This window comes from Pan paniscus, chromosome 9 (genome assembly GCF_029289425.2).
Source record: "Pan paniscus chromosome 9, NHGRI_mPanPan1-v2.0_pri, whole genome shotgun sequence".
Classification (NCBI taxonomy): domain Eukaryota; kingdom Metazoa; phylum Chordata; class Mammalia; order Primates; family Hominidae; genus Pan; species Pan paniscus.
Window position 1 is genome coordinate 16,437,745 of NC_073258.2, and position 23,880 is coordinate 16,461,624.

Consider the following 23,880-nt stretch of genomic DNA (forward strand, 5'->3'; position numbering starts at 1 on the left):
GAGGGTGGTGAGGAAGGTCCAGACAGCAGTGGCAAAAGGCAACAGATGAAGGGAAGCAGTGGAAACAGTGTGGGATTGTCCCTAGACCAGAGAAGGCAAGGAACATTAGGGGACCTGCAAGCAGGTGGAGCAAGGAGGACTGTGATTGGGGCGAAGGTGAGGCCATGGTAAGGAGTGGGTGCTCAATGAATGTTCCTCTTTTTCTGTACTTTCCTTCTCTTCTTTATCGCTTCCTTTGCCAAAACATCCCTTCTTTGAGCATTCAGCTGGGTATTGCTCTAATTTTTTAATGACAGTAACAATTGCTAAAATATGTGCCCACAATCCTATAATGCAGATACTATTATTTCCTCCATTTTACAGAGAAGAAAATTGAAGCACAGCTTGCTCAACATGATATAGCTCATAAGTAGCAGAGCTGAGATTTGAACCCTGGACAGTCTAACTCTGTAGCCCAAGCTTTTGATCTACCACAATGCCAGAGTACATCTTTAACAAGGCTGAATCCTCAGGGGATTATGTCTTTTATAAAGTGTCTTGAGGGCCTCAATAGTTCTATAACTAAAGGGGTAAAGGGAGTGGGGATCTTACAAGCTGTTGGTGCATCTTACCCATTCCAGCCACCTCCCCTCATCCCACTCACTGCCTTTTCATGCCTGCCCTGTTATCAGTTGTGTGAGACCTGCAATGGGTCCAGGGACACAGGCAGCCTGGGCTGGACCAGTGAGGGTTTTACCCAGGGTGGCTGCAGAGTCAGCACAGCTCATAGTGGAGGAGGGAAACAAAGGGTCAAATCAAAGAAGGATCAGGTCCAAAGGGCCCTCAGGGGGAAAGGCTGTGCCCAGCAAGAAACTGGGCACAAAGTTGGGTCAAGGTGAGCTGTTCGGGATGGAAACTGAATAAAGCAAAGTCAAAATGTAAAAGGTGAAAAAGGCTCTTTTGCATGTGGTCTCAGGCAGGAGGGAATGGGAAACATACTTTCCACCACCGTAGACCCCCCACTACCCCCTCAGGGCTCAATTATTTATTGGACAAATATTTAGTGAGCACCTACTATGTGCCAGGCTAGTGCTAGGAACTGGGGAGGAAAGGAGAAAAAACAAGGCAGAGAGACCAGAGGGGCTGGCACATGAATATTCATCTGAGAATCTGAAATGCCAAGCTTTCTTTGGAACCAGGCTGCATTTCCATTTTCCCTTTAGCCCCTGGAACAAAGCCAGGAAGTGACAGAGTTACTGGCTGGGGAAGAGTGTGGGAGGGAGGGAAGAGCAAGTTCCCCCCAGCAGCCGCTGCCACAGTCATTTCTAAAACAGGTTTTTACAGAAAAGCCTGGTTATTCCATTATTCCTCTGCAGCCAGGAAAAATCCCCCTTTCCACACCTGCCTGGTGATCAATACAGATGCTTCTGCTAATTGTGTTGTCAAGAAGGTCCTTGACTGGTTCTAAGCATTCTGTTAGGCAAAGCTTCCCCCTTGCAGGTGGGTTTTAGGGTCAGACAGGTCAAGGTTGGAATCCTGGCTCTACCCAGTCTGAGCCTGTTTTCCTCCTTATAAAATGGGAATCAGGAGCAAAGGCATAGGAAGTACCCCCTTTACATTTTTAAAAGTAATTTAGGGTTTGCAGAGCACCTTCCGCTCTACCCCCCAACTACTCTTGCCAGGTCAACATCATAATAATTGTGAGAAATTGAAGCTCAGAGAGGTAATGTGATTTGAATTGGATCACACAGACCCTGAGTATAAATGTCAAGATATAGAAACTCGGCCTTCACTTTTAAAATAGAAATGATTTGCTAGGCTTTTGTACATTTTCTTTTGTGATGGTCAAAATCTACTGCCTAATACCAAGGATACCTACATACTATCTAATACCCAGTAGTTTTAGCTGGGAATTTCCTTGACAAATGGAAGGCAGGAGAGCCCAGTGGAGAAGGGTATGGGTTGTGGAGTCAAAGTTGTTGGGCTCCTAATCCTGGACTACCTCATAACAGCTGAACTTGAGCAAGGTACTTGATCCCTCTATACCTCAGCTTCATTTATTTGCAAAAGGAGTACTACCTATCTCATAGGCAGGAGAATTAAACAAGATAACCAGGGATTCTTGGCCCTGGCTGCATATTGGAATCACCTGAGCAGCTTTTAAAACTTACCTGTCCTTTGGCCCCACCTCTGGAAATTCTGATCTCATCTGTCTGGGGTGGAATTAGGGCACCCAAATGATTCTAACGAGCAAACAGGGCTGCAAACCCTGGAACTAAATAAAATGTCTACTACAGAGTGCCTAGCACATCACAAGCACTCAGTAGATGCTAGTTATCACTGTCATACTGGTTGGTGATAAAACCAAGGCATGTGGGCCAACACTGATCCATTGGTACCAACATCCGGTAGGTCCCAGTTACTGTGCCATGCACTGTGGGTAGATACAACGGTGAACAAGAGTGAGTCTCTACCTTATAAGGGTTTCATTCATTCTCTAGTTTGGTAAAAAAGGCATAAATATGAGAAGTTATAATAAATAGTAACACAAGGTTTAAAGGAGAAGGAAGAAGGAAAGATAAAATTTTTCAAGCTCCTATCTCATGCTAGGCACTTTCTACACCAACGTAGTTCATTAATGCACACAGGAGCCCTATAAAGTAGATATTAACCTCAATTTGTGGGACAGAAAACTGATGCTCAGGGAAGAAATTCACCTACACACAAAACAGCTAGATCCAGAATAAAATTTTATCTGCCTGACTACAGAGGTCTTTCTATTGTACCATGTCTTTAGCACGCTGATTTCATGGTGATTATAAGAACAAGTAATAAGCTGGTAAGAATTAGAATGTAGAAGGTTCAAGTCCTTACGTGTGTGTGAATGTACACAACTATCATCTATCTGTCATTCTATGTATCTATCATTCTATCCAATTATCCATCCATCCATCTATCCAGTCATCTAATTCTGTTATCCATCATTGGTTGTAAAATTAGATTTTCAGCTTAATCAAATATTTCAGTTAATAGGTCAAGCTTTTAAATTACTCTTAATTAATTCTCCATTTTCCTGCATAAAATTAAAATATTAGCATTAAGCCAAACAATATATCACTTCCAGTAAATCATGGAGGAATAGGATTGCTGCTGTTATTCTTTAAAGTGTGCTAATGGTATCAGACTATTTAATGTAGATTAACTACCAGGCCTAAACAGTAATACAAATAGAGGAAAACAAAATTAACGTGATTAAATACACTTGGAGGCTATTTAGTCAACAGTCAGATTGCAGACATTTGCAGCTGCAGCTCCAAAAGCTGGTACTCTCCTCAGCTGTCACTAATTAATGCGATTTTCCTAATAACAGTTTTCTGATAGACAGACAGCATCAAATCAAAACAACTTCATTTTTATGCTGATGAGGCCTAACTACTGCAACAAGAGCCCAACAGATGCAAATGGCAATGTTGCTAACTGCAGGCTTGCATGTGGTCTTAATCACACACAAGTTGACCATCAGTGCTGGAAGTTTATTGCACAAATACATGGGATGTGGGAGAGCTTGGCTAGTTACATCGTCACATCAGCCTTGGTAGTACTGGGTCACAGTGGGATATACCACAGCTCTAGGAGAAAAGTGCTCTAGACAATTGTCCATTGCTCCGGACCTACACCTGTGTAAGTGACTCATCTTCCCTTAATTTGACTGACACTTATTTTTCCCAAAAGACAGAATTCAAGCAGGCCGGTTCACATCATTCAATATTCAGAACCCTTACTGGGCAGGGTCAGCAGGAAGGCAACCCCAAAATGGCCAGCATCCCTCAAGTCTAATATGGATGACTTTGGCTCAGGCATTGATCCCTGGTGTAATCAATTGCAGTTAATCGGTTTCTCCAAAGCATGTTACATGAATCATAAACATTTATGGATCAAGAAACTGGTTTACATTTCCTAAGAAGGGTACTAGACACATGGAAGGCCAGGATTTACTACCTTTTCTACTGACAACCAGTACAATAGCATCGCAAACTGGGCCAATCAGTGGCATTTGACCTCTGGCCATGAGGGACTTCTGGTCATCTCTAGGGGAGCTTGAACAGAGAAGAATCCAAATTGGCAGGAGAGTGAATTGTAAATTTTCAAGACCATGTCAGCCCAGAGAAACACTGTACATATTGATGCCTTTGGATGGAGAGGCATTAAATACAGTGCAAAATGTTATTACCGAAAGATTGTTGCCAAATATCCTCCGAGGATAAGAATTCTGCTAGTCGACTTTCTTGAAATGCATCTCACTTTGTAATAGAAACATCCTTCACATGGAGATATCCAGAAAGCTAGGGAAATGTACATCTTAATCTCATGGCCCAGACTCATCCATTTACAAACAAAGCAGTGACCAGGACAAAGACCCTGGAAAAAGTTTGGGCCCACCACACTGCGAGGGTCCAGCTCCAGGGAGGTCTGTTGTGCTGCACCATGGAGGTGGCAACTACCTGGTTTTGCTCTTGTTCCCTTACAGAGATGAGGAGATAGAGACTTCCCCCTCCTTCCCTCTTTTTTTCCTCTCTCCTCGGTGACTTCTACCTATCCTACTTTGTAAAGGTTTTAAGTGTTTTCAAGGGACACATTCTCTGAAGTTCAACTCCCTCATGTCTCCCAGATGTGCAACATGGAAATGTACATGTTACATTGTCAACCTTAGGATATAGATTTTTACTTATGCATTGGGTTTTAATTTATTCCTTGCCAACTTGAAAACAATTTGCAGTACCTTGTTTCACACAGAAGCTCCAGAATGATTCCCAAGTCTCCCAACATAAACATGAGTGGTTTACCATTAAAAAAAAAAAAAAATTCATCATTTACATTCTGCTCTGCATTAAAATGGGATCACATTAATTTCTTTTCCACATTATTCACTAAGAAAACTAGAGTTCTTGGTTTCCTTCCTTCCCTCCCTTCCTCCCTTCCTTTTTTCTTCCCTTCTCCCACTCTTCCTTTCTTCCTTCCTTTCTTGTAGCTGAAAATATTTCTGTGAGAAAGATTAGGAAACAGGACAGATCATGTCCAGATTTTGTAGCTTACATATGGTCTCATGCTGTTGCCCCAGAACTCTGTGAGGGTCCAAGATGACTGTGGCTTACGTCTGATGAGCTTATGCCACATAAGGATGAGGTCAGATGCTACAAGAGGGGCACAGACATTGAAAAGAAGAAACATGGGGCAACTCAATGGATGAGCGAAGTCGAATGCGTTGTGCAGTCAGCAAGTGTCTTTTTTTATAAGAAAGCTCTGTGCTTGGTTTCACCTCCTGCTGCTGGACATACCATCATCCTGCTGATTCCCAACATTGTGAAGGGATTTTGAGTTCAGCCTCTGTGGTTCCTTTTGAGAACAATGGTTGCCATCAGCCAAACTGCCTAGCTCGGTCAAAACACAGAAGGCATAAACAGCCTTTATGCAGTGGGAAATGTTTCATGATTCAGACCAGTCACTGTTTGCTGATCACACAGCACTCTGGGTGGCACTGCTAATACAGAGGAGTTTGTGCTTCTTGCCAGATTGTGGACATATGGCAGACACTCAAAATTATGTGTTGAATAGAAAAGAGTTGAATTATGGGGAAAGTCAGTGTATTGAAAATGTATCACATCAGCACACCTGCAATGTTTCCTGTAGGAAAGCTCAGTGCCAAATGTTAGAGGGTCCACCAGGGAATAACAAGGTTCCTACCCTCAAAAAGCTTGGAATTCAGGCAGAAATGCAAAATATAAACATGCAATAAATCAAAGGATAATACAAGATATTAAATAAAGTTCAAGCAAACATCAAGAGTACCCAATGCCTGAATGCCAAATGAACAGTAACAACAAACTGTGTTCTAGAAGTCTGGTGGAGGGACAGGTCACTTCTGATGGTCCTGGTTAATGCAGCTCTGAGGAGGAAGTGAGATGGTGACAGATGATTGGGATCTGAAGAGGCAGAGAGGAGGGTAGAAGTGAGGAGGAGACATGTGACACACATCCACACAGTAAAGCTGAATTCAGGTACTTGGGGAGGGGGGTATCAGACCTGAAAGGTGGCTTGCATCCCAGTGTTCAGGATTGTGGATGTTTAGCCAAGACTTCGGACTATAACCTGTAAGCGAGAGAGGAGCCTTTGTTTAGAGAGGACCTACTGTGTGCCACACCCTGTGCTGGGGTGTGGTAGAGGTTGGGGGTGGGATAATTAGGATGTGGTGCCATCGTTGCTAACAATGTGTGAAAGAAAGTGATAATGAAGAGGTGATGATCAGTCCCCTGGCAGAGCGTAGGTAAATGGGATGGGTTGGCAAGGACAGGAGACCATTAGGAGGTTACTGCAGTAATTAACCAGAAAATCCTTCACTTAATCTTCTGTGTGTGTCCTTCCTTAGGGTGAGGTAGAGGGGAGTCAGGTGGGTACTAGCAGGCATGAAAATCATGGCTTCTACTTTAGACAGCTGCTCTTATAGAATCTCTCCCCAAAGCAATGCACATGCTTACAATTTTGCATATACTTTCCATACAATTTTTTCAGGGGTTCAAAGATCCTCTGGAACCAATCATGGTCTATGAGGTCCTAGCTGAGAACAGTGACCCCCCTCCCACACCTCCAACCCCACCTAAAGAGCAAGCATCTCCCAACAGCCAGTTCTACTACTCTACAGGATGCCCCCATTTCCACAGCAGAAAACCTGAGTGAGAGGAAACAGAAAGAAGGCAGGTGGCCCGCCCTCAAGGACGTTGCTCTGTCACCTGGATTGTTTCCTTACACCTGAGAGGACAGTGCTCTTGCAGTCAGCCCTAGTTTGCAGGAACCCACAGAAGCGGGAGGAGGCTGAAGCCAAGGCAAAGTGGGACGAACTGCAGAGAGTAATGACTTGCATGAACCCAGCCAAGAGGGAGCTTGCAATGTGGCAGCATTTCCTCTTCCTTAGAGGCTGGGGCGATTATATGATTACACCCACGCCCAGCCACGGAGCAGCAAGGACTCAGCACAGAACACCGGAGAAACCCAAGAGCAACACTTCACTTTCTATTTCTTGTTTTCCAGCTGAGACAGGTTCTATTTTGGATCAGAGCATAGTCTGGAGAGAAAGCAGTTGAAGGTCTTGGGTGCTTGGAATAAAAATTTGACCTTAATCTTTAGGAAAAAAGTGTATATCTTAGTTGGAATATTTTATTAAATGGAATGACATTCATGCCCTTCTGCATATCTACTGTCATATATTTCAGACCTAATGGTGATTCTTAAGCTTTGTGGGGTCAGGAACCCCTTTGAGAAGCAGATGAAAGCTATGAATTCTGACTCAGAAAAATGCACTTGTGCACATCAAACAAAATTTCATCATCCTAAAACCTGTCTGCAAACCCTATGTTAAGAACTCCAGGTTTGATAAGCCTTGGCCAGATCCTCTGTTAGGTCCTAGGAATGCAATGATGAATAAGACACAGTCCCTGGACTCAAGGGGCTCTGAGTTTAAGGAAGTGTTTATAGATGTGAAGAGGTTGGCAGGGAGAGCCAGGTAGGTCACCGAATAGCAAGTGAACTGTAAGAGGCATTAATAGTCACCGGCTAAACAATGTCATAGAGACAGCCTGCCAGTTGTCCCTTGACTAGTAATACCCCAGGTACCACTAATCAATTGCAAAATGCTAAGTAATGTGCTAAGGCTGATTGAAAAATAAAAGTAATTTTTTAGTAACATCAAACTGAAAAATAAAAGTAATTTTTCAGTAACATCAAACCCCTTGTTCATGTGTTATTAAGAGAAAAGATTTTTTGGCTTAATGATGTATGTGAGATACTGCCTTCACCCCAGGCTCAGGGATTAGACAAATATCTCTTTGCTAGGTTAAGAAATACCATGGATAATTTCAACCAGAGGAAGAAAACCATTAAGGGTCAAAAGACGCTGGAAAAAAAATTGATAGTTTGGTTTAAAACAATTATAGAAAATGAGAAATAGTCCTGTTAACTATCTAGAATTGCCTGCCTGTCAGAGCTTCCACAACCGGGACTACCTCCTGCAGCCTATTTATTTCATTCATATGAGTTGAAGAGTTTTCCAACAGCTGACAAATTTCCAGCCGGTGATCCAGCAGGTACCCCTAAGGATTTCCGCTCTTTCCTGAGCTTCACCTTACAGGCATGTGAAAGCTTCCTCCAGAGAGAAAAAAAGTATTTCCCTTGCTTGTGTTTTCCTGTCAAACTCCTACTCACAACCCCCACCCCACCTTTCTTTTACAGCCACATCTCTGGGGTGTAAACTTGAAGGCCTGACCCAGCACAGGGACCCTCTGGTTCCCAAATCCAAGGCCTTCTTATAAGGCCTTGTCCACAGCTGTCCCTCTTCTCCCTCTTCTCAGTCTCTTCTGATGAAGGGCATCCCTGCCCCTCACTCCCACCAAAAACCTTCAGTCTGGGAGCAATAGCTCACACCTGTAATCCCAGCACTTTGAGGGGCCTAGGCAAGCGGATCACTTGCCAGGAATTCGAGACCAGCCTGGACAGCATAGCAAGACCCCATCTCTACCAAAAAAAAATGTAAAAAGCAGCCAAGCATAGTGGCAGGCACCAGTTGTCCCAGCTACTCAGGAAGCTGAGCCAGGAGGATCACTTGAGTCCAAGAGGTTGAGGCTGCAGTAAGCTGTGTTCATGCCACTGCATTCCAGCCTGGGTGAGACAGTGAGACTCTGCCTCAAAAAAAACAAAACAACAATAAAAGACCTCCAACAGCTCCCCAGTGGTGCAACCCTGTGGCCTACATATGGGACTAGACAGAGCCCGACTCCTCCTTTCCTCTGAACTGCCCTCCCTATATCCCACCATGCCTCTTTCCATCAGTTAGGCACACATTTAAGAGCAGCATTCATTACAAAAGTTGGCTGATGATGGCTTCAACAAATAGAGGTTTATTTTTCCCATACCACAAGAAGCCCCAGGGTAAGTGACTGCTGGTATTCTTTCAGCAGCTAAATGATGTCAGGGCCAGTGTCTTTGTGATTCTTCTTGGCCTTTCTTCATGGTAGCAAAATGGCTTGCCTTGTTCCACACATTGTGTTTGTAAGGGAAAGTCCATGGTGGGTCATTTGTTTTTCTTACCTGGGAAGCAAAACTTCCTCAGAAGGATCTCTTTTAGGTGTGCAGCTCTACTGCAAAGTTCCTGTCCCTGGTTTTACAGACTTAGTCTCTTCCATCTTGCAAACTTCCCGTTATGTTACTGAGGCCACATGTGGGTCACATGTCCTACCACCAGCAGCAAGGAAGGCTGGGAAAGCAGGAACAGGACTATCATGACTGGCATGTCTGATATTACCCCAAACAAAATGACAGCTCTGCAAGTGGGGAAGATGGAGGGAATGGATGCTGGGTAGACGCCAGGACTTGCTGTGCAGTGTTCTGATTCAACAGATTGCGTCACTCTCCTGTCAGGTGGGCAACTATTTGGTATCACACAAACAATAGCTTATTCATCTTTGTATCTCTAAGTCCTAACACAGCTTTGTGGCACTTACTCTGTCAGACAAACTTATGAGTAAATGAATGTCTGTCTGGTTTTAATACCTCTCACATCTAAAGTAGTTCTTTTAAAACACAATCCAGTTTTATTCTTTTCTTTTTATATCTCTTATATGAAAATCAATTCATCATTAGTTTTCCATTGGATCTGGGGAGAAGGGTAAGTTGTAAACTGCTAGAGTAATGGTATTGACAAGGTATATGATGAAGTTGAACAATATGAGAGAAGATGGGATCATGGTAACCTTGTTATCCCTAGGTCAGTTTAACTATTGAAGAGGAAATAAACTGAGCACTAAAACTAGCTTTCCTTTAGTTTTTATTAAAATCAGAACCAGGGCTTTGTAGTGTAACTTTGTGCAATGCGAATTGAGAGCTTGAGAAATCCAATGACCATACAAGTTTGGGAATGGGTTGTAGTCTTGTTAAGAGCCTAACCGACCTCTTACCCAAATTCTGGTAATAATCAAAGCTGCACATGGGTGTGCAGCACCGTGTGGAGCTGATACCTCTGATTCAGGTCGAGATGTCTGCTCAGAGCAGAGAACGTTGTTTCCAAGGGCCACAGATTGTGGGCCTGCCAAGGGTCTCTTTTAGGTGTGCAGCTCTACTGCAAAGTTCCCGTCCCTGGTTTTAAAAACTTAGTCTTGGACTCCAAGTCCAACTCCTGTGCCATTTTTCCAAGAAGTTACACCTGGTCAACTTCATTTCTACCAACACTTTCCCCAACTCCACCTCTATCTCCACCTCACTCCAGCCAGAAATGGCCACCCTCCGCTGAGTTGTAGCACTTGTAGATGATTGTTTGATTGGGATTCTACCAGATTTGTATTGTGAGAGTCATTCGGGTATGTTCCATCATAGAGAGTGCCAGAGTTTCTTTAGAATGGCATGATCTAGCTTTCATCTAACCTTATTGCACCATTTTGTACCCAGACTCAAGCCCAGTGAATTGTATCAATGTCAATATCATGGTTGTACAATTATACTTAAGTTTTGCAAAGTGTCACCATTGGGAGAAACCAGGCAGAGTACAATCACTTTGTATTCTTTTTTACAACCATATATGAATCTACAATATCTCAATAAAAATTTTAAAAATAAAAATATATTTCTTTCTAATCCCTCTGTCTTTTGTGTCAATCCTAGCATTACTATGTCTCCCTCTAGCCATTCGTGTTCATACCTAGGAGTCAGTTCTCTTACCTCCCTCTATCTCAGTTTTCTCATCTGTAAAATAGGGATGATAGTAATGCCTACCTCTTGGTTGGGGGGATTAAATGAGTTAATATTTGTGAAGCACATAGGAAGGTGCTTAACTGTTAAATAAACAATAAATAAATAAAATATCTTATGCTTAACTTTCTCTTTCTGCCTTAGATCCAATATAAGTCCTGATGAATTTTCCTACCATGTGTCTCATAGAGTCTCTATTTCCCATGCCCCTCTCTCAGTTCTGACCTTCAGAGCCGCCATAATCTCCTCCTCTTGAAGCCTTGCCATTGTGAAGTTAGTCACTTCACCTCTGCCTCCCATGGCTCCTCCATTATCATGTTCCACATTGATTTCCAGTTTCCTTTTTCTGTTTATCTCTTTTCACCCACTAGCATAGGAGCTCCTTACTGGAAGGCATCGTTTCTTATTCCTCTTTGAAGTTTCAGCTCCTAACATAGTGCCTGGCACAAAATGAGTGTTCAGCATATGTTTTTGTGTGAGTGATAATTAATCAGGAATAATCTCATTTCAGCTACTGGAATTGCTTTTTTGCAGTTATGGTAGATGACCTCTGAATCTATAGCTTTGTGACCCCAAGCAGAGACTGCAGCCTTACCCTTTAACAGTCATGGAGTCTTGTAGATAGAGTCCTGCAGATAAGTTTTCACTTTTCTTCTCCCATGGGCACACTGTCCTGGGCTTCCTGGATACTTGTTAACTCTTGAACATACCTCCATTTCTTGAGACCCACCTAAAGCCATATACAAGATTGGTGAGTGTGCATCCTGGCATGTACACAGCCTTTGGATAAATATGCGGCCATCGTTCAGTTAGCCCTTGGCATCCTTGTGAAGTAAAATAAGGGAGATAGCCTCAGCATCTGATATTATCATTGCAGTGACTTCAATATTTGATTCCTGGGTCATCCCACAGTTAATTTTTTCATTGGTAGATGGGAATAAACATTGCTGGTTATAAACTGGACCAACTCTATGGAAAACATTACTGAGATCATACAGAAATTTTATAAAGTATTTCAAGAAATATTCAGTAATAAGGATTTTACTGGAATTGGGAAGAAGGCTGGCAAAAATAGTCTAGAGACCACAAACCCAACCTTCATTTTGGCAATTTATTGTCTCTGTCTGAAGCAGCTGACTAAGGTAATACTCTCACTCCTCCTTCCACAAGCAAAGAAACAGACCTGACATCAATCATAAAAACAACTACTGTTTATTAAGTACTTATTACGTGCCAGGTACTTTTTGTTAGGGGCTGGTGACTTAACAGCAGCAATGATAATGACCACCACATACTGGATATTTACCGTGTGCAACACACCACAGTAGGAACTTACATGAATTGTCTCTATATGGCTGTGACACATTCCCTGAGGATCCAGGTATATTTTTTAAGTCATTTCATGACCTGATTTCTCCCAAGTACTTCAGTTTCTGAGATCTCTGTCTCCCGGGAGCAGGGACCCCAGCCCCTTTTAGCACTAGACAGCAAACCCACAACTTCACAAACTCTAACTTCACCCCAACAGGCAGATTCCCTCAGGAAAAAGAGTGGTAAATGAATAAACCCTCCAAACAGAAAAGGGCTGAGCACCTAAGAGATTCAGGATGGCATTTTTGGAAATGTTCACTTCAGGTTGAAAAGAAAACTTTTGAAATGATTAGTGAGTTATTTAGAACCTCAATATTCTAAAGTTTGAGAAGATAACATACTGAGGAATTTAATTTAGATTTCCTTAACATGCTCTGTTATGATAAGAGAGCATTCAGTATATAAATGCTATGCAACAGTACTGCCAAATTGCAACACAGTATGGGAGAAATTTGTCATTTTGAAATGCTAAGGGAGTTCTTACTAACAGCTTTCTCATCTTGTAAAGCTATTATTTTTCTGAACGATAATATGATTTATAAACCTCAGCTGAGTTTTATAGTTTTGATGGGAATAGACTCAAAATGCATTTTCTCAGAATATAACATTCTCTCAGGAGTTGACCAAATGAGGAATAAATAGAAACTTCCGCAACCAAGTGTACCAAAGTCTTGGTCTCCACTAGCATCTCTGTAGGTGAATGTTGGTCTTCCTCAGGGTTCTGGGCTCAGTTTGACTCTCACTCTCAACTCTGCACACTTTCCCTGGGTGACATCAGCCACTCCAAATCCTTTGACTCTTACCTAGGCCAGCAACTCCCATGTCCACACTCCCATCCCCTCCCAGCTTTCCAGAGTTACAATGCCCTATGTCTAACGACCCACTAGACTGCCCACCATCACAACCTAAGCCACATTAGCCTCAGATTCTCTCCTGTCCCCAAACCCTGTTCCTTCTCCTAGAACATTGGTAGCAGAATGATACTAACATTTGGAGGAATTAGGTACGAATCTTGGAATCTAGCACAGGAGACTGAAAAGTGAATAGGTAACAACAGAACTCTTAGGGAGGATAAATGAAATTCATACATAATCTAACCTTTTTTTTTGAGACGGAATCTCCCTCTGTCATCCAGGCTGGAGTTCAGTGGTGCAATCTCAGCTCACTGCAACCTCCACCTCCTGGGTTCAAGCGATTCTCCTGCCTCAGTCTCCCAAGCAGCATGGGCCACCTCGCCCGGCTAATTTTTGTATTTTTGGTAGAGATGAGGTTTTAGCATGTTGGCCAGGCTGGTCGCAAACTCCTGACCTCAAGTGATCCATCTATTTCAGCCTCCCAAAGTGCTGGGATTACTGGTGTGAGCCACAGCACCTGGCCCCATAATCGAACATTTTAGTGCAGAATATTGATGTGTTTGATTATAGAGGTATTAGTGGTGTATGTACAATCTTAACTTTCTGATATCTAAAAGTTTCTGAATTCCAAAACATATTCCAGACCACGGGTTTTGGGTGAAGAATTTGAGGACCTGTCATATATAAAGCATAAGTTATATAAGGTAATAATGTATATTAAGTGCCTCCTTAGTGCAGACTAGCACATAGTAAGGGCTCAGAAATGACAACAATTATTAAAAAGAGGAAATGGGTTGCCTTAGACTTTATAGAATATTGAGGAAGCTGAGACATCGTATAGGAAATACATGTTTTTCATCTCTAGTCCCCCAAAATTTTTACAATCCTATATTTCAAAAATTTGAGGGCAATTACTTTTCTTTGCACTATCATGCTTTTAAATGATAGGCTTTGCCATTGTCCCCCTATTTACAGTAGGAGGAAGAAGATTCAGAGTATTTATTACAGAGGCAAGCAAAGGCAGGCATGGGTGATTCTGGGAGAGGAGGCAGCACAGGCAGAGGCCTGGTCAAGTTGAAGAGGTGTTCACACAAGAATAAACATCGAAAGTCTGCAACCCAGAAAGCTTGGCACAAAGTGATGACAGCTGAAGCCAGGACATGTTTGGGGAAAATTATAAAGACCCTTGAATATTATAAGTTTGTATTTTATCCTGTAGATGACTGATTTTTAAATGTTTTTAGCAAGAGAGCTTTATGGAAACAAAACTTGATTTGCATTGGAGCTCTGTCCACTGCAGCCACACACCAACTGGTTTTTACTACATCCTGAGTGCTCTTTTAAAAGAGCAGATCTGATCATCTTAGTCCTTTGGGCACACTCTTCAAAGATATCTCATTAAACTTGGAGTGAAATGCCATCTCCCTGCAGGCTCTGGGTAATGTGGCCCTACCCATCTTCCCAGCTCATCTCATACAGGTCGAGTATTCCTTATCCAAAATGACTGGGACCAGAAATGTTTTAGATTTGTGATTTTTTTTTTTCAGATTTTGGAATATTTGCATATACACAATGAGGTATCTTGGGATGGGACCCAAGTCTAAACACAAAACTCATGCACGTTTCAAACATATACATGAATAGACCCTTATATATATGGCCTGAGATTAATGTTATACATTATTCTTAATAATTTTGTGCCTAAAACAAGTTTGTGTTTTACACAAACATTGAGCCATCAGAAAGCAAAGGTATTACCACCACAGCCTGCCATGTGGACAGTTTGTGGTTGTTTGGCATCACCATCATTCCTAACCCTAAATTTATGTGCTGCCAATAAATGTTTTAACTGTGACCTGATACATGAGGTCAGACGTGGAATTTTCCACTGTAGTGTCATGTCAGCACCCAAAAAGTTTTGGATTTTGGAGCATTTCAGATTTTAGATTTTCAGATTAGGCTTGTATAATCTGTACTACCTCCCTGACTTACCACTCGTAGGTCCTCCCATGAGCCCATGTCCCTCCCCTCCTGAAGAACTTTATAAGGGATGCCCTCTCTCCGTCTCCTCCCTTCCACTTGCCTAATTAGCTCCTAGTTTGCTCTTTGAAACCTCAGCTCTGCCACCTTTTTTCAGGGGAGCCTTTCCCAGCATGGTTACGATGCCCTATTCTATGCTCTCCTGCACTCCGTGGACTTCCTTGTAACCTTTAATCAAGGTTGTGTTAAATGATCAGCTGGAGGTTTGGTTATTTGATACTTTCTCCCAATATGCTGTAAACTTTGAGAATGGGTAGTGTGGCCCCATCTGGCTTGTTTATGACAGTGTCCTGGAACCACCCTCAGGCCCCTAAGCAGACCCCCAACTATTTGTTGAAAATACACCAGTAAATATAATGGGAAGACAAATGGGGGAGGAGGCTGTTGTGGTTGAAATTAGGATGGAGCCTTTGGCTGAAGCAGGAATGCGGGGCCTGGGATACTTCCCACTAAGCCTGCCCCTTCCCCTCCACAGGGGTCCTGGAGGCACAGAGTGGAAAACACTCTGAAAAGCACTGTTGGAGATGATGGGATGATCTGACTAACAGAAGGCTTTGTTATTTGGCTTTGGGGTGAAGACTGTTATTCTCTTGGCCTGAGGAAACTTTCTTTTGCTTCATAGTCAAAAGAATGATCAAAGTAGCTTTGCGTAGACAGGAAGCATATTTCATTCATTTATTTCAACATCTTGTCTCTCTTGGGTAAGGAATGACTGTAAAAGACATCTGTAGGATGGTCAGAATTGTATTATTTTGTGCAAGACTAGATGTAGAGTAGATATTTCTTTGGAAAGTCATCCTGGCCTAGGCCCAGACCATCAGGAAGATTGCCTCTGTGCTCTGTGGATCCATGCACACTTGGCCCCATTCCTGGGTCTGGGATCATGTGACACATGCAGATCATGTGACTCTAATACTCCTTCAGTGTGGTCAGCTATAATACAGTCAAGGAATCCCTATATCTGTTAAACAGGGTGAATGGAAGTGAAAATTACCTTTTGACTGAGTAGCATTGCTGAAGAAAATCAGTAGAAGTGGTCCAAGATCCTTTCGCATTGTCTCAGTTCTAAATGTTGTAAACTTTCAAATTACTGAAACTCTGGGTTTCAGTATCCAACCCCTTCAAGGCCAGCTGAAAATCAACAACAGAGTGGGTTAAAATAAAAGAAGCATGTCTGTGCAATCCCAAATTAAAGCGAAAATATGTGCTGGCCAAAAGTAAGTCATTTTTCAGCCTCAAAATATTTTTTCCAAATTCTAAGATCCTGCATTTGACATGTTTAAGAGGGAGATATAACAGCTGAAGTTGTCTTTGTTCAGAATGTAGGAGACAGTTTTGTCTAGACTTTCAGGAAAGATATAGAATGACATTTTCAGAACAAATCAAAATATATTTTTAAATTCCTTTTTCCCCTTCACAAAGAGGATCTGACATGCTTCTGTGATTTGAATTTGGCTGATCTATAAATGGCCTCAATAGTTTAACATGAAAAGTAGAGTAAAATAAACCATTGAGAAAAGTTATTAAAATACTGTTAGTTCACTTTCTTACCTTCACAATAACCTTACCACCAAAAACAATTTAGTAACTAATATTGAGTGGAGTGGTTTCTAGGTATGTGTTAATCTCTTGACATACATTTTCTGACTTAGTTCTCACCACAACCCCATAAAGCAGGTATTGCTGTTATGTTAATTTTCTCATGAAGACACAGACAGTTGGGGTGACTCACTCAAAGCCACAAAGCCAAGCAGGGACTATGTCTGACTGATCTCCCAAACCTGCCTTCCTGCCCTCCTCACCACTGTGCTTGGGTCTTCTTTCTCCACAGGGCCAGCATTGTACAAAAACGCATTATTTATTTTCAAGATGAGGGCTCTCTGACCAAGAAACTTTGTGAACAAGGTAAGACCCTGTGGGTGGGGAGGGGGAGGGGCAGAGACATGGAAGGCAGCTCCTCCTGCACTATCCTCCTGCTGCAAGAATTAAGGCCGCTGGGCTTCGTGAGTTCCTCTGGGTTCTGCTTCCTCACGTAGCTCCGATTTTTAATCTGGCTGTGTGCTGTGGATAATTGGATCCGCCTTAAGCTCTAATTACTCAGCTTGATTCCCTGGGTAGAAGATAATGTACCTTATATTGGTGTCGTCTTCTTATTTTTGTGAAACAGTGATTATTCTGAAGAGGTTCCTTGGAATAATTCACAGGACTTAATTAAGGAATGCACAATTGTGTACCTTTAAAAAGTCTGTAATGGTTCTTTGGAAAAAAATCACCAGCAAGATCTTGTGTGGCACCCAGACAATATGGGAGGATTTTCTCCAGAGAAGACCAGCAGGGGATGGGGATGCCAAGGGGGTGTTGACCTTGTGATATCACCACATTCAAGGATCTAGTCCTTAGATTTGCAAACTTATCAACCTCCTCTCCTTAGGTTGAAGGTATTGTAACAAAGCTCATGGAGGCTAACTAGACTCGGGGGATAAAGCAGAGACCTGAGTTTAGATCAGGCCCAGGTTCGGATCTGCCTCTGCCCCTTCTAGCCATGTGACTTAAATAGATAAAATAGTACAGTACCTCCTTGACACATAGTAAATGCTGTCTATAGAATAGATAGCTCTTGTTATCTATATCTGAAAGCTTATTCATTAATCTACTGCAAAAAAAATTGACCTTAAACATCGGAATGTTTTTAAAAGTTATTGGATAACTACATAAAAATAAAAAATGTTCTATATTTATACAGCATAACAATCTCATTTCTATTTAATTTTGCAGAATTTTTATTTGCATTTAGAGCAATTAGTGTTTTGAGAAGAAATAATCCTCTCCAACTATAGCAAAGTATAAGCTACTAAGAAAAAGAAAGGTTGATAAAGGTCTTCGGGGAAAACAATAATAATAGGTAATATGTTTGGGGTGCTTTGCTACGTGCCAATAACTATTTTAAGCACTTCATATGCATTAATTTTATAATCTGCACAGCAGCCCTATATGGTAAAGATTATTATTATATTTTTATTTTATGGATGAGGGGCCTGACACAAAAAATTTAAATAGCTTTCTTAGCATCATATACTCATGGTGGAAGGCTGGATTTGAAGTCAGGAGCCAATGCCCTTAACCATTGCTTTCTAGCAAAGCAACTTCTTCCCAGTTCAGTAGTTCTTATTGCCTTTGACAGATCAATGCATTGTCCTCCTGTAGATGAGCTGAGCAGAAACTAGGTCCCCTGTTTGGAATTGTTTAGAGAACATGGCAATAGCAAAGGAGAGAGAGAGTTGGATACCTTGCATTAGGATCGTACCTCCCAGAGGGGCTGGAGAGCTGGAATCTGCAGTCCAGAGAACCCTGGCCAGCTTCCACATGGACACCACCACACGTGTCTTCTGAGGCTTTTCTTTTTTGTGTTCAACTGCCTGCAAGTTCACTCAGCCTTTCTCTAAACAGGGAGCATCTCCACTTATTAAGCTCTTGGTTCCTCAATGACAATCCCATCCCTGCTGTATCTTCATGTGATGAGATCCAGGTGCTGTGGTGGACTTGTGGGTGTTTTGGATCACACATTTCCAAGACACCTCTTGTAAATGCCTTAGACAAGTCTTCACATAACATCAGGATTGAGACTTTGGGAAGTGCACATTAGTTAATGATTGATGTCAGTACATGAGGGTGTCAGTGAAGTATCTCCTAAGAACCCTCAGCTCCTGAAAATAAGGCTGTCCTCCGACAGTCAAACTGACAAAACCACACCACAGTGCCTGGGGAGAAGACCTAGAGCTGCACAGATGAAAAGCAAAGGCAACCAACACTTTTAAAAAGCAAGATAAACAATAGGTTACTTCCAATTAAGAACAGAGAAACAAAACATTCAAAAAAGTGACCTATAACAAACATATGCATACACATACTTTATTTTTTATTTTGTTAGTTTTTTTGAGACAGAGTTTCACTCTGTCACCCAGGCTGGAATGCAGTGGCACCATCTCGGCTCACTGCAACCTCCACCTCCCGGGTTCAGGCGATTCTCCTGCCTCAGCCTCCCGAGTAGTTGGGATTACAGGAACACACCACCATGCCCATTTTTGTATTTTTAGTAGAGATGGGGTTTCATCTCTACTAAATATGAAAAGATCTCTGTCTCACAAGTAAGATCTAAATAGAGATTTGCCATGTTGGCCAGGCTGGTCTCGAACTCCTGACCTCAAGTGTTCCGCTCATCTCTGCCTCCTAAAGTGGTGGAATTACAGGCATGAGCTACCGTGCCCGGCCCTGCATACACATACTTTAATACCATGTCACAAGCAATTAAATGAAAGAGACAAAAAAAAAAAAGGAAAAATGAAGGGAAACGCAGAAAAAAGAGAAAAATGTCAACAGAAACAGGATAATGAGAAAAGGAAGAAAAAGGGAAGAGGAACAAAGAATACAGGAAGAGAGTTGCAAAGGAAGTCAGTGGATTTCGAGTAGAAATGGGGAGAGAGGGCAGCTCTGGAGATGCTCCATAGCCTGAAATTACCCATGGTTGGCAGACCCTGCTGTGGTTAGAAGAGGAGTAAGTGGACGATTCTTATCACTGCCCTTTGAAAGCCTGATTCATTTTCAATAGGCTTTTCCTTAGTAGGAAAACAGTATGTCTGTTTTTATTTTCAAACTGAAAAATTTATTTTTCAAATGGGAGCTAAAAAATGTATTTTTCAAATGGAAGCTTATTTTCCTTTGAAAATCCAAAAGGTTTATTATGCATTCCTTTGAACCCTCAGAAATATCTTTAAGTTTACCACCTATATCCGAAAGCCCTTTTGATAAGGCAAAGCTACCAGTTGGCCTTCTTTTGGTTTTTGTAGAGACTATTGCTGCCTCATTTAATAGCCCCTAGTAGCTACAATTGAAACCTCAGCATGTATCTCTGATTTAGAAATCCTAGAGCTATGTAGGGAGGCAGTTTTTTTTTTAGTGCATCTTTCTTCATTGGAAAAAGCAATACAGAAACAATAAAAAAGTTTTCTCTCTTTGCTATCTATGCAGACCTATCCAGATGAGGTCTTTCCTGGAGTAATGTAGTGCAGAGATTAAGGGTATGAGTCCTGGACCCAAAAAGACCTGGCCTCCAGTTCTGCCTGCCCTGTTCACTAACCCTGTGACCTTGAACAGGTTACCTAATCTGCTTCAATTTACTGACCCGTAAAATGGGGATAGCAAAAGTACTTACCTCCTAGCATTGTTAGGATTAAATGAGACAATATATGGAAAGAAATCAGCAAATAAAAGGACTCAGTATTTTGTAGTTATTATTATGATGTCTCATCCTTTCGTCTCTACCCTAGAACCTAGAATTCACTTCTATCCATCATGGATTTTATATATTTAAACCAAATCAACCCAGTAAATTCCAAAAGGAAGTCTTGTAAAATGCTCTTCATAACACTCACAATGATTTTAACATTCTTTGCCACTACTCTTTGTATAATATTTAAGAATAAATGTCCAACTGCAAAGAAAAAAATTTATGTTAATACTACTAGAGGAAGTGAAAAAAAGCAACTGAAGCAAGTTACATCTGTAGTCATTGTTTTCATCTTGCAGGAAGCAGAACAGACTAAAAGCAACAACGTGCAGCTAGAGATGTGGGTCTGACAATCGGAAATACTGAATTTATTCATGTAATCTCTCTTTCCCCACTTATCAGCTATTCACAGCTAAAAATGAGGGCCGAGAGGGAATCTTAAGTTTTTCCTGGCTACTTCTATACCCAGAAGTACAGTAAACCTGAGCTTATGAACACATTTCCACCCCCTACTCCTCCCAGTGAAGTCTCTGAAAGCGTGATAAGAAGTGACGTGATTATATATGCATGCCTCTTTTTTTTCTCCCTTCAGTAATTCTTTATCTCTCTCCATTTATTTTCACTGCTCTGCTTCAAAGTCATTCCTTCTGGTCCTGTCATTTTGGTCCCAGAGAATATTTCCTAGAGAAAGCACACATGTGTATTCCTCTTAAAATTTGTTAGAGAAATCCTGTTGTGGGAGGGGTGGGGAAGGAGACCAGGATCCGGAAAGGATGACTGAGTGAATTTTACCCCTGATTTTTCAACATAGCCCCCATCTTAAATATTCTCGAATAGCCTATGGGTTATTGCTCCCACAGATCTTCTCAATTTATTAGGGAAAAAGCTCTCTTTTTTTTTTTTCAAAATATTACCATACTTAGAGGCATACAAAATCCTTTATTGCCCAAGTACTGATCTGGCTCTAAGTCTTATTAACTAATGAAAGCTGCATCTTCTTTTCCTAAGGGTTAAGGATAAAATGAGACCATGATAGCACCACCTTATATACAACCCACATTTACTTTCTAACTTGGTGACTTTTCTGACTGTTTCAGATTCCACATTTGATGGGGTGACTGACAAACCCATCTTAGACTGCTGTGCCTGCGGAACTGCCAAGTACAGACTCACATTTTATGGGAATTGGTCCGAGAAGACACACCCAAAGGATTACCCTCGTGAGTAGAGTGGCTACTCTGTGGTTTGGGGAAAAGCACATTGTCAAAGTTCTGTCTGGTTATAGGGCACACTAGCTGCAGCATGTCAGATCTGCTCCCTAGTATTGGCTGATTCATGAAATGCACAATCCAAGTATGTATATTAATCAATACAGGCAGACATTATATGGGTATGCTTTCAGCTTCTTTGCATAGCATTGTGCTATTTTTTTTCTTTTTTTTTTTTTGAGATGGAGTCTCACTCTGTTGCCGAGGCTGGAGTGCAGTGGCACAATCTCGGCTCACTGCAACCTCCGCCTCCCGGGTTCAAGCAGTTCTCCTGCCTCAGCCTCCTGAGTAGCTGGGATTACAGGTATGGGCCACCATGCCCAGCTAATTTTTGTATTTTTAGTAGAGATGGGGTTTTGCCATGTTGCCCGGGCTAGTCTTGAACACCTGACCTCAGGTGCTCCACCCACCTTGGCCTCCCGAAGTACTGGGATTACAGGTGTGAGCCACTGTGCCCAGCCCCAGCATTGTGCTTTCTTATCTGTGATTTTTAAAAATATTCCCGAAGTCATGCTGCTTATATTCAAGTGAGGCATTTGGTAACCTCAATCCCCCTGCAATGACCCTGTCCATGAATTCCATGACAGACCTGCTGGAAATAGCGGCAAAAGGGACCTGCTCTTGACTCTATAGGTCAAGGTCAACAAATACTCTGCTATCATAGGTGTTAGTAATTAGTCAGCATGCCTTTTTTTTACTGACTTCAGATGCCACCTTGAAATCCCTTCATGAGGGGCCAAGCATGGTGGCTCAAGCCTGTACTCCCAGTGCTTTGGGAGGCTGATGTGGGAGGATCCTTTGAGGCCAGGAGTTAGAGACCTGCGTAGGCAACATAGCAAAATTCTAAAATTAGCTGGGCATGGTGGCACATGCCTGTAGTCCTGTAGTCTTGCCTGTAGTCCTAGCTACTCAGGAGGCTAAGGCAGGAGGATCTTAAGCCCAGGAGTTCAAGGCTGCAGTGAGCCATGACCACACCACTACACTCCAGCCTGGGCAGCAGAGCAAGACACTGACTCAAAAAAAAAAAAAAAAAATCTTTTCATAACATTGTTATCAAGATAGCCAATACAAAGCCATGAGAGTTGTCAGGAGACCCCAAACTTACTATTTTTTAAGTAGATCCTACTAATTCCACTTTATCATATAATTGTCTCAACAAACGCCTAACATGTGCCAGGCACTGTGCTCAGCTCTAGAGTTATAATACTGAACAAAAAAAAGATGTACCCCATATTCTCAAGCCACTCAGCGGCTAGTGGAGAGACAGACACTAACCAAATAGTCATGCAGAAAGAGGTGAAGACTATAAGAAAAGTGGACTTACTGTGAACCAAGCATTTCTACATATGTTATAGTGTTTAATTCTCAAAGTAATGTGTTTTTGTGGATACATTTACTGGGGAGGAGAGAGATGTCATGATTTGCCCACATTGAGATGTAAGTAATGGATCCAAGATCCAAAGGGGTTTTTCAGGCTCCTATGCCTGCCTTTTGTTTGGGTTGCGTGTTGCCCATTCTCTCTGTGGGTGGCAGGATGTCCATGTGTGGCACTGAGCCTGTTTTTTTCTGTTCATTGTCTGTTTTGTTCTTGTGCATTTTACTTTGGAGTTACCGCAGTTCAGGAAGAACAGTAGGAATGGGAGAGAGAGATTAAAAAGAGGGATTTGGCTCAGGTCCCAAAGGAAAGGGGGAGAAAAGGGCACATGATTGGACTTAAGAAGACTCAGACCAGATCAGAACCTCCATGATCCCCACGCAGCCCACCCAGAGGGGACTTCGACATTTGTTGACAAATCAAGAGCTCTATTGTTTAATGTTACCCACATGCAATCAAGGCTTGGGATCTTAGAAGCCTCTTTCTAGTTCATTCTTCTGACTCTGAGATTCAGCCTGATCTGCATCAGCTGTGTGGGAGACCTGTGTGAAGAAACTTGGACTCTCTGCCTGGGGGAAAGAAAACATTTGGAACAAGCATGATGGAAAAATTTCCTCCAGCCTCTCCTATCCACTAACCAGAGGAAATAAAATGTTAGGGGCCCGTTACTCATCTTTTGTGATCCTAAGAAGCTTCTTGACCTTTCCTATTCTGCCACTGTCATTTCCCAGAATTTAGGGAGGAGGTGAAAAAAAAAATTGTTTCTGGGTCTTTGGGCCAAATCAAGTACAAATCTATACAGAGTTTCTGTGGAGTTGTTGAGTTTCTTAGTAAATATAGCAGACGTGTGTTCCAGATCTTCTAGGATTGTTCCGTTTCTGACATGATGTCTCATAGACAGTTGTCAGATTGTGTCCTAAT

General features: G+C 42.0%; 1 protein-coding gene across 1 annotated transcript in view; it reads left to right on the forward strand.

Moving 5' to 3' along the window:
• Nucleotides 1-23,880, forward strand: part of SPON1 (spondin 1) — a 305,161-nt gene that overhangs the window by 96,268 nt on the left and 185,013 nt on the right. The window contains exons 4-5 of the mRNA XM_034932200.3: nucleotides 16,864-16,937; nucleotides 21,414-21,536. Coding sequence (XP_034788091.3) covers nucleotides 16,864-16,937; nucleotides 21,414-21,536 — 197 coding nt within the window. The remainder of the gene's footprint in view (nucleotides 1-16,863; nucleotides 16,938-21,413; nucleotides 21,537-23,880) is intronic.